Source organism: Delphinapterus leucas, chromosome 16 (genome assembly GCF_059928025.1).
Source record: "Delphinapterus leucas isolate spDelLeu-1000000601 "Yukka" chromosome 16, BTC_Dleu_Yukka2, whole genome shotgun sequence".
NCBI lineage: Eukaryota > Metazoa > Chordata > Mammalia > Artiodactyla > Monodontidae > Delphinapterus > Delphinapterus leucas.
The window spans coordinates 40,545,749-40,560,449 of record NC_143144.1 but is presented as its reverse complement, the minus strand read 5'-3'; the positions used below and the strand labels follow the sequence as shown (position 1 = coordinate 40,560,449).

Sequence of the window (14,701 nt, the reverse complement as noted above, 5' to 3'; positions counted from 1 at the left end):
CTGGGAGGGGAGAAGGCCGTGGTTGCTGAACCACCGGCTGTCCTGTCCTCTCAGTCCCTGTTCTTGGCATGAAGCCTTTGACTGTACCCCCAGGCTGCCAAAGCCCAGCTTACCTTGGTGATTGAAGGATTTCCACAAGATGGGAAAAGAGGGAGAGCTCCAAGTTGTCCGCAGCATTCATCCAGAGCTAGAAGACAGAACAAACACAGTGAAACCAAGGTGTGTGGAGAGAAGGGTTTCCAGGCAGCGTGAGCAGGTACGGTGCTGGGCGTGGTCTCCTCTGACTTGGAATCACTAACACAGCTTACCAGCTCTGGAATCAGACTAGCTCTCCTGACAGCTAGAAGGTAGAGGGCACCTGCCCCCGGGGCAAGTGCAAACACCATTCCTATCGTCCCCATCTCTGCTGCTCTCTGGAGCTTCACTGTGGGTCTAGATTCTAACCAAGGACACCTGCACTAACCATCTCCTACGTGTGTCCCACCCTGGGCCCTGCAACCTGTTGTGTCCACACACCAAACAACATCTCATTTTCATTGGATCCTACAAGGCAAATACCAGTGCTCCCAATTCAGAGATGTGAGAAGACAGGCTGAGACAGACCACTGAGTGACAGGTACCTCACCACCCGCAAGCGATAGGACTGGAATTAGAAGCTGAGTCCCACCTCTCAGGTTTTATGCTGTAGCAACTTGTGCATGCAGTTTCTTCAGTTCCCCTATCTACAGAACCTGCAGCACAGCCCATGTTCCCATCTCCTGTAAACAGAATTGTGAGTGACATGTAGGTGTGAAATGCACTGAGATTCTGAGAGTGAACTTTATCACTGGGGTTGCTTTCTTCATTGTAAACAAAATGCAGCTGCTCCCCATCCTTCTGGGGCAGAGGTGATGGTGTGCCTTCATGCCTCATTTCTACTTCCCTTTAGAGAGCTCTACTATTTCTCATCTAAATGCTGACATTTCCTAAGGCCCAGAATCTATAAGGTTCAGATGTAGGATTATAAGAGTGCACTCATATAGCAGCAAAAAGAGCTCACACTTACAAATGATACCATTTGCTTGAGGCAAGAAGCATCATACAAAGTCCTAAAACGATATCATTATCTGCGTTTAGTAGGTAAGAACAGTGAGGCTCAGAGAGACTGAGTAACTTGTCTGGCGCCCCACGGTTTTTAATTGGCAGAGATGGCTTCAAAGCCTGGTCAGTCTGACCATGAAGCCCACTCTCTTGCCTCCTCTCTGTGTTCCCCTACAGGCATCTCCTGCAGACAGTGACCCAGAGGGTCAATAATCAACCTCACTTGAACCAAGCAGGTGGCCATGGCTCCATCCTTTTACTTATTGGGGAAAACAGAAGAGTCTCGGTGGACATAAGTTTATCAGGAAGGCAGAGACTGTCCCTCCCCAATCCCCAGGGCCCAGCATTACATATGCCATGTAGTGGGCACTTAATAAGGATCCATTACATTTTTTAAAAGAGTGAATGCAAAGTAAACCAAAGTAAGATAAGTGGATTACTCTTAAGCCAGAAACAGGCTGACAGATTTCCAGCTCCTATAAGCACAGCCACTGCCGACTACACACAGAGGTGGGGCAGCTGCCATTTAAGAGAGCTGGTGTGGATCGATGTGGCTCCCAGGGAGGTAGGGGTAGCCAGACATGGCATCCCAGCATACTCGAGAGAGTGCCAAGAGCTTTGCATACTTGGAATTCATTCATTCATTCACGAAGGCAATCATGAGCAAATGATACAGCAGGCTCTGTGTCGGGAGCTGGAAGAGCTGAGAAAGTAAGACAGGAACCCTGTGGTACCACTTACCCTTCCCACAAAACAATACCCCTCCCCCCGTTCCCTTTTCCAGAGCTTTAGAACAATAAGAAGTTGCCACAGCACATTTGAGGCTGCCTAGCTGTTTTAGAAATTATTTTATATAATACCAACTGTCTGAATTTTGGGAAACATGCATAATTGAATCCTGCGGTTGTCATCCTGTGTCACATAACCCCTGTACGAAAGACTGCACTGAGATGTCTGGCTTAAGTTTGTTCGAATATCAAATTCTGTTCTCTCCCCACTCCTGGGACCACCTCACTCTCAGAAAGAGGTGGCCTTTTCTGAGACCACAAGCCTAAGACATGCGTGACTTCGACTTCCTGTCCCTTCCAGATTCTCAACTTCCTGTCCCTCCCTGCTGCACACCCGGCATCAAGGATCACGCGCCTTCTCCTGTAACCCACTCTCTGGTCTCCAAACCCTCCCTTTCCTTGAAGGACTTGTCCTGTCAGTTTGATTCTCACACTGGTATTTTAACCACCCCCTTTTCACTGCTCAAGTCTCCCATCTAAGTTCTGAAACGCTTCTCCTTCTATTTTCTTCTCTCTCTTTTTCTTCTTCAAAAGCCCAGTGACTGTCTCCTTCCTGCCTCCTCCCCGCTCTTCACCTCATGTCTGACCCCACCATTTACTCTTCACTGGGCCCGTCAGTGACCTCTAAACACAACCGACACAGCCCTGCCCTTACTTCACCTGATGTAGGCAGACACTGGGGAAACTCTTCTTCTTTTTGAAATTCTCTCCTCCCAATCTTTTAAAAATTTTATTTCATTTCATTTTGTTTTAGTGTGGGTTTTTAGCATCTTTTTGCTTGTTTTTATTGGTTGCCTATTTTCTTAACCCCAGTGAAAAAGCACTGGCTCAGCTGAGGGGTAAGTTTATTCAGGGAGGGGACGGATGGTGCCCATGGCGGTTCCAGGAACAGGCAGTGGGAGCATGGTGGGTTCCTGCATGGGTCATTCCTGGGCTGGGCTGATGGCAACGATGTCATGGAACCAAGCTGCCTGAGCACGGCCGCAGCATTTTGGAAGGGGCAGCAGTGCTGCCAAGGCATGCTGTCTTGTTTACCAGGGTGGTAAAGCCATTTGTGCATATCTGCTTCCCCGTTGTGCACAGGAAGCCCGTATCGCAGGCCTTGCTGGATTCCCCCACAAGCCTTGCATCTATCTGCAGATCCAGGTCTGGATGTTCATCCTGGCCTGGTCCAATTAGATAGTATTTCATTTAGGTTTTTTGTAGCTTTTATTTATGAGTAAGATTGACCTGTACTTCTTCATTTCCCATACTATCCTTTTTTGGTTCTGGTATCAAGATTAGCTCATAAAAGAAGCTGGGAGAAATAATACCTACACTATGATCATGACTATGATTTTTAAAAAGTACATATATTATGCATAGAAAGTACAAAAAAAGGGATGCATTCAAAGTTAACAACAGTCATCTGGGTCTCAGAAAGAGGAGTTTTTCTTCCATTTTTCTGTAATTTAAAATATTCTATAACAAGCACATATTATTTTTTAATTAAAATAAACAGTTTTTAAAATACTTCCATGGACTGCAGTGTGTACCGGCTAAAGTGTGCGCCCTGCAGCTTACCATCCCCCGCTGTCTTCTCTCCCTCCCCCTCCAGCCTCACCTCTACCTGCAACATCCCCACAGGTGCCCCAAGCCCCTTGCTCTCAAATCCCCATGGTTGCTCTCATTCCCACATGTGAGCAAATAGCATCCACTCCACCTGAAATATTCCCCCATTGAACACATTCTGTCAAACGCAGCCCCAGAGCCTGGGATCTGCTGAGCTGACTGTCCTCTCCTTCCACTCCCCAGATGCCCTGTGCCTCCCTCACTGGCACCCAGCACACTGTAGCACCACCTCTGTCGTGTCCTGGGCCCCACTGTTGCGTGCAGGGGCTGCATTCTGGTTATCACCAGTCTCCAGAACACACCAGTGCCCGACCCTAGTGGGCACTCAGTAAACGATGCTTCGTGAATGGATCTATCCACCCAAAGGTCTGTGCAGTACTCCTCACTCAGCCTCAGGTGTGCCCTCAGCATCTCTCACTCATCCCTTTAAAGGAACATTTATAAACAGCAAAGCACCATCCAAAGGAATTGGTATGTTTTAAAATCCTTCTTATATATGGAAGCTTACACTTTTAAAATCCTTTTCCAGATACTATCTGATTTGGCTCCCACACCAGCCTGTGAGGGAGAGGAGATGGTCTCCCTTTCACACATGAGAAGACTGAAACTCAGAGAAGTCAAGAGACATGCCCGAGGCTACACAGCCCATTGGTGGTAGGAGTTAATTATTAAACAAGGCCTTTGAACCCCAAAGTCTTGTCAGTTTTCTCTCTCACTATCATCTTGACCATCGAGGAAGCTGACATGCTGGGTTTAGAGAAAGCTCCAGGCTTTCTGTTCCATCACACACCTGTTCCTTTAGGGCTAGTGACCAGTCTCCAGTTTACCTCGAAATTGCAGAGGATGTGCTGGAATACACCAACGTTGGTGATAGTAGAGGACCCAAAGCCCAGTTCTGCGGTGCCAGCAATAGACAGGATCAGCTGAAAAATGCGATGGTTTAGGAAAGAGGTCTTTTTCCTCAGGAGAAACGCCATTATCTGCAAAGGTTAAAACACAAAGCAGTTTACTCATGAATGCATCATCACCGCTCTTTCTCCCCCACCCACTTGTTCCCACCAGCACCTTTGGTCAGCCCAGTCTGAAAACGTTCCGCTGTCTGGTGCTACCTCTTCCATTCCCTTATTATCAGAAGGAAAACATATACCAACTTCTGTGGCTGCTTCCCCACCAGTGTCTGCTTTTCTGTACTTGAGGCTTCACCTCTCACTGTGGGCCCCCGGCTCCTTCCTGAATTTTACACGTTTCCAGAATGCCACCTTCTCCTGGTTTCTTTCTACATTTCTGAGTATTTTTCTCATTTTCCTTTACCGAATCCTACATTCATACCCATCCTACAGATGTTGCTATATCACTAGGAAGCCACCACCGGCCCACGAACCCAGTTACAGCAGCTTCACTTCAGGCTGCTGCCAACAGATGTGCCATTCTGCTGTGCCAGGCCCTGGGAAACTGGCAACACGCAAGCATCCATACCGAGTTGGAGGCACTGGGATCCCAGTGGCCCACACTCATCTCAGATACTGATAAGATGGACCTCACCTAGCCTCATGTCTCTGTTGACCTCAGTCACACAAAAGTCAGGCTGACCCACCATCCACTTGCATCAACTCCATCTGGATTCTCAGCTCAGCTCATCCACAGCTCAATTCCCTACGCCTGTATCTGACACGGTCCACCCTCCTCCCTGTCCTCTCAGACACGCTCTTCCAGTGTGTCATTAGGAAGTCTCACTTGTTGTTATGAATTGAATGTCTGTTCCTCCCCAAATTCACATGTTGAAACCCTATTCCCCAATATGATGGTATTTGGAGACAGGTCTTTTGGGATATAATTAGGATTAGATGAGGTCATGAGGGTGGAGCCCTCACAGATGGGATTAGTGCCCTTATAAGAGTCACAAGGGAGCTTTCTTCCTCTCTCTGCTCTGCCATGTGAGGATACAATGAGAAGTTAGCCATCTGCAACCCAGAAGGGAGTCCTCACTCAACCTGACCATGCTGGCACCCTGATCTTGGACCTCCCAGTCTCCAGAACTGTGAGAAAATTAATTTCTGTTGTTTATAAGCCACCCAGTCTATAGTATTCTGTTATAGCAGCCCAAACTGACTGAGACAATTGTAATCAGAAAATAATATCTTTTCAGACTGTTCCAGTCACTTCTCCAGCATATCCCCACTCCCCAACCAGGACATAATTAGGATGGCTGAAAGCTGCTTGAGAAAAATCACTCAGGCTGAGTGGTTTCACTTTACATTAACAGTGTCAAATGTCAAATTGGTACTCAATTTGGCCTGGCAGTCCAACTCTTTTTTTAGTAAGCTGTCTTTCCTCATCCTAAAGATGATGATCTCATCTCTTCTCTCTCCTTCAGCCTCCCTCCCCTCCACCACCTGACTCAGTACACAGCTGAGAATTTAGAACCCATCAGACGTGAACACTCTCACGTCCCCACCATCAGATCCACAAATGCCTGCACTGCATTCCTTCCTGTCACAAGCAGGGTTTCTATTCACCTGGCCTCTGGGACCCACCCCTCACCTGCTCCTTGGGATAGCTCTTCTCTCCTAGCTTCATCCATCCTTCTCTCTTCTGTCACCTTCTTCCCGACAAATATGCCCTAGTAGTTCTCCTTTTAAAGATAACCTTCCCTTGAACCCTAATCCCTCTAGTTTGGGCCCCATTTCTCTACTCTTCTTTGTAGGTAAACTTCTTGAAAGCACTATCGGACTTCCCTGGTGGTGCAGCGGTTAAGAATCTGCCTACCATTGCAGGGGACACGGGTTCGAGCTCTGGTCTGGGAAGATCCCACAGGCCGTGGAGCAACTAAGCCTGCAAGCCACAACTGCTGAAGCCTGAACACCCTAGAGCCTGAGCGCCACAACTACTGAGCCCTCGTGGTGTGCTGCAACTACTGAAGCTCGTGTGCCTAGAGCTCGTGCTCCGCAACAAGAGAAGCCACCACACTGAGAAGCCCTCGCACTGCTACAAAGAGTAGCCCCCGCCCACCACAACTAGAGAAACCCCGTTGCGCAGCAACGAGGACCCAACACAGCCAAAGATTTTTAAAAAATTAAAAAATAGAAAGCACTATCAACACACTCAGGCTCCACATCCTCACTTCACATCCTCTTCTCAATCCCCTTCCGCTGGTTGCTGCCTCTTCCTGCCCACCTGCCTTAGAAAGGTCACTAGTGACTCCCAGGTGCCAAGTCCAACAGGGACTTCTCTGTCCTTAGTTTGCTGCATTATTTATCAGCATCTAGCATTGTTTGACTATGCCCACCTTCTCAAAACACTTCATTTTTCAAATTCTTTGACAAAGCATTTCTTTGTTTTCCCTTCCTTATTCCCTCTCAACCTCCCTTGTTGGGTTTTCATCATATTTCCAAGCTCTACCTGGTTAGTTCCTCACTGCTTCCTCCTTTGTCCTCTTCACTACTCCTTTTCTTTGGCTATTTCATCAATTTCCTTAGATTAAATACCATCATGGTGCTATTGATGACTCTCACATCTATACCTCCCACCAAGCACGCCCTTCTGAACTCCAGAGCTGGGTATCCCACCTGATATTTTACCTTTGATGTCTCACAGTCACTTCACACTTAGCATGTCCCAAATGTCTTATACCTTCCTGTCGGCAGCACTCTGGGTGCACAGCACTGGCTGTTTTCATATGCTACGTGCCAAGACTGCTCACAAAGACTCCAAGTCTCCCCAGATCCGGGATGCAGTCTCACATCATGTTGGATTCTATCCAGTCTCCGATCTTGACCCTTCAAACCATCTTCCACACAGGTGTCAAATGTCATTCTAAAGCATCATTCATTCCACTTCCCTGTTCTAAGCCTATGAATGGTTACTCATCACCTCTGAGATAAGATCCATGCTCCTTGGGGTGGCAGGGCTCTGACCCTTCCCTCCGTCTCCATCTAGGCTGTGCACCTGCCTGCAATTGTACTTTCCCCCCGGCCATGTCGAGGAACCCATCTTGGATCCCTTAAGTGTTCATAATGTTAATCTAGAACACCATCCTCCATCTTTACCATGTTATGAAAATCCATCTTATAAAACTTGGTTGGATGTCACCTAGTCTGACAAGAGGATGATAAATAAGTTTGATAGAAATAACAGATAGGAAGGGTTATGCTCTCCAATCAGCAAACCAACAGATGAATACAGAGTAAACGTCTAAAAAATGATTAAATCCACTCCTGAGCCAGCCAGTTAATTGAAGACCCTTGTTTTCATTCACTGATTCATTCCAAAAATCATTCCTAAACACTTACTGTCTACCATGTGCTCTTAGGATGCAACAATGAACAAGCAAACCAAGTCCTGTCCTCATGGGGCTTGTGTCTAGGGGCAAAACAGACCACAAACATGGCAACAAGTACATATTCAACATGCCAAACAGGCATGCACATTGGGAAGAAACAAAGCCAAGAAAATGTGTCTAGAAAGAGATAAGGGTTCTGTTTTATAAGGAGTAGTCACGGAAGGCAAAAAAAAATAATAAAAATCTTGTTTCTTTACTCAAACCTGTCATTTCCCACCTGTCTACCACTACCTCTCTCCCTGAATACATAAATTTTTGAAATATTTCTATTGTAAGCCATAAGAGTTTTAAAATTTTTTCTTCTGCCTTCACATGTAAAGGTACAACGAATCTCTGAATCTGATGGGTCCTTTACTCAAACTATTTGGGAGTCCTTGTCTCGTGATAATATTTTTCTCTCTACCTCATTAGACAGTGTTGTAGGCTGACTGTATCTCCTCAAAATTTATATATTGAAATCTAATTGCCAGTATGATGGTATTAGGAGGCAGGGCCTTTGGGAGATGATTAGGTCATAAGGATGGAGCTCTCGTGAGTGGGATTAGTATCCTTATAAAATAGACCCCTGAGAGCTCCTTCATCTTTTCTGCCATGTGAGGACACAGCAGAAAGATGGTTGTCTATGAAACAGGAAGTAGGTCCTCACCAGGCACCGAATCTGCCAGCACCGTGGTCTTGGATTTCTCACTCTATAGCACTCTGAGAAATAAATTTCTGTGGCTGTTAAGCCACCCCATCTATGGTATCTTTTATAGCAGCCTACACAGACTGAGTCAGACAGAAATTTCCATGGAGGGAGGGACTAAACCCATTTATTCATCTGTATCCCTAGCCTGACACTGTGCCTGGCTCTTAGGAGGTGCTCAGTCACTATGAGTTGAGTAAATAGATTCCATTCAAGGGCCACGTTTTTGCCTCTACCATCTCTTTCTGAAAAACTCAGCCAATCCAGTCCTCTAGGCCTTCTCCGATCCCCTTTCTTTTTAAAGAAGCTCTTTGTGACTCCTCTACCAAGTGTGATGCGGCCACCTCGGCAGCTCTGGAGCACATTAACGCTCCCAAGGCACTGCATTCATACGACAAGCACTCACTGAGAACTCACGACGTGCTGGGCCCTGCAGTGGGCAGCGAGGAGACAACGGCGAACACAACAGGGCCCAGCTCTTAGGAGCTCCAGGGTTCTGGGAAGATGGAGGGTAACCACTGGGTCACAGAGAGAGACTGTGGTAGCTCTGGAAGAGAATCTCGGACACTTGTTGCATTTGATTTGTACTAAAATTATTCTGGTATTCGTCTTATTTTATCCTTCTAGGTGTACCCACGAGAGCAGGAACTGCTTTGGACCTTTTTAGAAATGCTCACGGTAATTATTAAAATTCCTAGCCAGAGCGGACATCCATGTGCTGAACTGGGACAAATCCCACTACTACTGCCTTTAACAATATAATCAGAGAAAACTGTTATATACCAGGAGCCTCAATACTTGCATTTTGATATAAATCTGGCCACACACATTCATTTATCCCCCAGATATTTACTGAGTCTTTCTGGTCTCAGTAATACACTGGCAAAGAACAAGAAAAGCCCAGGGCTTTAGACCATTACAGTCTGATGGAGATGAGCAGAGCGATCATCACAGCACTGCATGAGAGCAGTTAGACCTGGGCATACACAGAGTGCCACAGAGGCCGGGAGACGACCACACGGGCAGTGCAGGGGTCAGGGGAGATGTCTCCCTTGCCACTGGAGCTCGACCTGAGAAAACAAGAAGGAATGTGCCTGGGAAGAATGATCAGCAAACCGTGGGCACAGGAACACAGGGTCACACTACGTGTTCAGTGATCCATGACCACACGGGATTTGAGGACACAGGAGTGTAGGGTATGAAACGTTGGCCGGGTGGGGGGTGGGGCTGGAAGGACAGGTTGGTATCCAGTTAGAAAGGCCTTGAGGAGTTGGGATATTGTATCAACGACCGGACGTGTCTGAAGGGTTTGCACGAGGCAGAGGTGTCATCAGGTCTATAATGTAGAACTGTGACTGGCATCAGTGGGCCTTGAGGGAGAGGCAGGAGGAAGGGGCTGCTGTCTGGCTGTGGCAGCAGTCCAGGTGAGAGGGGGTGTGCCTGACGTGACACCATACAGCTTTCTTCTCAGACCCTGACTCGGGGGCCGAAGAGACAGGGAGGCCCTCCCCCTGCCCCCACTGTGCCCAGGAGGAAACTGCAGCCTTTGTACCCCAGTGACCTTGTCTAGGCTTTGACCCTGTTCCTGCCCTGCATTAGTCCTTTCTAGGCTGCTTCCCAGCCAGGCAGGGCATTCCTGAAGGACAGTGTCTACAACTCATCTGACATTACGAACAGTACATAGCAATAACAATCACAGTGCACACACACGGCAGTTACTCTGAGCAGGCACATGTCTAAGCACTCAGCATATATTAACTCAGTTATCACAATCCTACAAAATAGGCGTTGCTATTATTCCCATTTTACACAGAGGAGAACTGAAGCACACAGAGATTAAGAACTAAAGATGGCCAACATTTCTAGGGCCCTTACTCTGGGCCAGACATAATTCTAAGCCCTTCACTTGTATTAAATCATCTAGTCCTCACTGCAACCCCATGATACAGGAGATATGATAGATCATATCGTGCAGGTAGAGAAACCGAGACAGAGAGGGTTAATAACTCAGGACTCAGGCAAGGTTAAGTAGTAAGTTAGGCAGAGGCTCAATTCAAACGCAGCATTCTAGTTCTATGGTCTAGGCTCTTAGCCATCATGCTAGATGCAAAGTGGGGGGACCACAAGTGATTCCTGAATTCATCAGTGAAAGGTGCCGGCAGCTGCAGACAGGTGAGCATCCCCATCCTGATCAGAGCCCCTCTCTGGCTGGCTGTCACCTGGCCCTCTGCTCTGGTGACACTGGTCTCAGGACCCAGGGACCTTCAGTTTCCCTTCTCCAAAAGTCATACTAGTGGGAATGTCCACTTGGGCCAGCAAGCCTCCTCCCTGTTCCTCGGGGATGCCGAGGGGGGGCACTGCAGGCTCAGATGTGAGGGTGGGATTACCTGGTACCCACAGATGAGCTGCATCAAGCGATCACACATGACATTGCTGGTCAGGACCGAGTGCAGGACTTTCACAGCTGCGTACAAGGTGTGGTCATCCGTTGCTAAGGAAATGAGGCCCAGGAGGATGGCGGGGCCACCGATGAAGTCCAGGCTGCTGGCAGCAGGGATGGAGTGGAACACCCTTACCCCTGTGTGGGACAAAGGGCATTCCTGAGTATACTACAGCTTCACCGCAGTGGAAGTTCCCGTGGCACCATGCAAGAGCTGTCAGGAACATCCTCCACTCACAGCGGGGGGGCCTGTGCACAGGACAGGCTGGGAGGAAAAGTAGGGGCTTTGAAACTTTCAGGTCAATGAGAAATCCTGTGCTGAGTCCTTTCTGGGTCACAGAAGGCTGAAACAGCCCAAGGGATTTCAGACCTCCACCCTCCATCTCAGTCCAGAGTGCCGGATGAGCCAGCTGCCCTCTGAGCCTCAGATTGCTGGCTGCTCTGACAACTTCTGGCTCTTGTCTGCCCTCTAGATCTGCAACGTTGGACCCTTGCATCAGTTCATGGCTTTGCTCCTGCCTGATTGCAAGGCAACCAACAGTCGCTGGCTGTTGTTTTCACCCAAACAACCGCAACCATTGCCTCTGCTCAGAGGCCCCACTGTACGCACTCCATTGTGCATAGACGCCAGCCCGGTCAGTAGCGAGTTCACGACCAGTTGTCAGATGCAGCAAAGTGAACTGACCTCTGCAGGGAGGCTAACTCTCTGGTGAGATTAACTCCCAACTCTCGCCCTCACTGTTCCAGCTCCTCAGCCCTCTCAGTCCTGCCTGCCGCTCCAGAATTCCAGGCTGCACAAGCGATGACGGCCACAACCCTTCTTCCCAAATAGCAGTAAAGGTTCATACCTAATTGGCCTATGGCCACGGCTCCAATGGTTCGAAGAGAACCCGAGAGGTGACTCGCGCAATTTCTTAGCAAGAACACAGGTATGGCATTGTTGCGGGATGAAATGTTCATCTAGAGAAATTGGTAACAATTAATCCAAGAAACCTTCCTGGGAAGGAGGAGGTCTTGTTCATGAGCTCCTGGGGGGCAGGCACCCCCAAGCCTGGCACTCCGTAAGTGTAAGTCCGTGAATGAATAATAACTGAACCAACGTCAGAGGGACTGAAGCCAAAATTCAGGTTCCCCTGTCCTGCCTCCCAGGCTCTGGCTTAACCATAAGGGAGCAACTTCGGTTATACAACTGCGCCGCCAGTGTCCCGCATGCTCACGAGTGCAAACAAATGCTCACAGTGAGGAGCTGATGAGAGCAGGAAGGACCTGAGGACACTGGAGGTGGAACGGTGCTGTGAAGGCCAGAGCTGCCTCCTTCCCGATCTAGGGTCATCCAGCTCTGCAAGCCCTGGCATCACCGGTCTCAGATGGCCAGGCAGACAGGGACCCTGGTCTCCTCCAGCAGAAGGTTCTGTGCTGGTAAGGCACAGCTTTGGTGCTCAACAGGACTTAACCCCTGATCCTGCCGTCTCAGTAAAGGGATAGGGGCCTTCTGTCTGTGAGGGTGGAGAGAATGTAAACAGATCAGCCCAAATTCATCAGCAGCAAGCGAAAGAGCTCTTTATGCAGGAATTCGGAAATAGGAAGTCTAATGGCATCTTCGTCCAGAGACATGTCTGCTTGCTGTTCTGCAAGTTTGTTGTTTGCATAAACACAGTGATTCAAAGAATATTCTGCAATGTTGGGGGGTCAATAGCACCCAGAAAAGGGAAGCTCAGTAGTGTTCCCAGTGTCACAGAGGTTTTTTAAATATTCCATTTGTTCTTGCTCTACCAAGGAAAATGAAGAGCACCTACTTTCTTCTCAGAAATAAGAGGTTTAGTCTTGAGGGATGCGAATGGGCGGGCGTCATGAAATATTTTAACAAATGAAGTGGGAAGCACGCCTGTGTGTAACTGTCTACACATGCACAACCGTGAATTAGTATTCACTTAATCACTGAAAGCTGAAGGAAGCCATGAGATCATGATTCCAAAACGGAGCAGCAAGTGAAGTTAGAGGGCATACCTCTTTGGCAATCAGGCGGCTGTCCACCTCATTGTATGCGTTTCTGATGTCTGCAACGCTGGTGACGGAGGAGCTGGCTATATGAAGGCCAAAGGAAACCCTTTCATCTGCAACCAGGGGCATCACTTCCATACAAGGGTCCTCTCCTAAAATAACACATCTTCAGTTATTTCTATTCTCACTTTACTGAGTAGGAAATTAAGCCTCAGAAGAGTAAGTACCTACTGCTACATGGCGAAGTCATCACTGAGGAATGTTTGTAGCTGCTATATGTTGTTACATTGTATGTCATATATTACATGTTTTGCCCCTACCTGTGATTTCTGACACATAGAAAACTGTAGAGAAATCTCACAATATTAACCCTACTATAAAAATAGAGGCATTCCAGGTATGAGATTACTAAAGCTTGAGACACCTATCGAGAATGTAACCTCGCTCCCAAAATGCTGGGCCGAAAGCCCTAAGGTTTTCAATGAGCTGCATGTACATGGTAAACACATCCTTTGGCATGAGTGCCCAGGTCGCTGAGTCAAGGAGAGCCACATGTGGCACTTGAGAAGGAAGCATGGTGTGAATAGAGAGTTGATGAAACTTCGGCTCTGGACCTGACCTCCTCACATTGTTCTGGCCAGTGCCCTTTGCCAGAGGAAATGAAGATCAAAGAAGACATGGAGCCTGGAGACAGAAACACTACAGAGCACTCAATCGCCCTTCACCAGGCACGAAGGCTTCCATACATAGATTCATTTATCATTCTTCCCAGATGGGCACTGACCCCGTTGACTTGACAGAGCACAGAGAGCTGTGCTCCCTGCTTGAACAGCCAACAATCAATAATGAAAATGTGGACGTTTTGTCTGCCTGTTTAATAATTGAAGACAACAGTGTACTTTAGTTAAAAAGCTTCTTCATTAAAAGGAATGTAACTTATTTATCTCATTCACTTCCCCCTTTCTTTGCTGATGGTATTACCCACCCACTTTCCTCCATTATGTGTGTTGGAACTGAAATCTAAAGGAGATTGTCATTTCCTTTTCTGACATTTTCTATTGGATTGTAAATATGTAATGATCCAATTACAGAGGTTTTCCCTAATGACCGGCCTGTGCTGAGTTTATTCTTTATAAATAAGCTATAAATAACTGAATGTCCATTTAAAAAATAGTATCGGCAAGATCATTATAAATCAAAACACCCCATACCTTGGGCATGCACAGCTTGGAAGTTACCACAGTATCTTGGGCCAAGTTTGTTAATAACTTCCAGAGTTTCCATTGAGATGGCTTCTTCGAAGAGGTACGCAGGGCCCAGACGCCATATTAATAATGACTTTTGTTTCCAAACTTGAGGGGTAGCAATATATCCATAAACATCCACAAATGAAGATGGATCCATTGAAAAGAATGGTCCTGGTAAGGCCTGAATGTACAACATCTGTTAACATAAAAAGGTTGGGAGGGGGATGATGTAGATGGGAAGTGTTTAACCTCAGAATTAATCAAACAAACACATAAAATATAAAATGATGTACCTTCTTCTTCTCTCAAAGTGACTACTTGTTTTATCTAAAAACATTACAAAGATAACTCTCAAAGCTGAGAAACAGTGCACAAAACAGTTTATAAAATGCTGGTGGGAGTAAAAAACTGACACTGTGCCTTTGGAAACAAATTTGATAAGAAATATAAAGTGCCACTAAAAGGTTCATCTTTTTCTTCCCAGTCATTTCACAAAGAACTTAAATGTCC

At 47.2% G+C, this 14,701-nt stretch overlaps 1 protein-coding gene across 5 annotated transcripts in view; it reads right to left on the bottom strand.

Moving 5' to 3' along the window:
• The window catches only part of WDFY4 (WDFY family member 4), a 278,500-nt gene that overhangs the window by 169,201 nt on the left and 94,598 nt on the right, over positions 1–14,701 (bottom strand). For all 5 annotated transcript variants that reach the window (XM_089897807.1, XM_089897809.1, XM_089897805.1 and 2 more), the window contains exons 20-25: positions 14,156–14,387; positions 12,951–13,096; positions 11,792–11,903; positions 10,891–11,081; positions 4,307–4,459; positions 114–187 (exon numbers count right to left, since the gene is read on the bottom strand). In XM_089897807.1, coding sequence (XP_089753933.1) covers positions 114–187; positions 4,307–4,459; positions 10,891–11,081; positions 11,792–11,903; positions 12,951–13,096; positions 14,156–14,387 — 908 coding nt within the window. The remainder of the gene's footprint in view (positions 1–113; positions 188–4,306; positions 4,460–10,890; positions 11,082–11,791; positions 11,904–12,950; positions 13,097–14,155; positions 14,388–14,701) is intronic.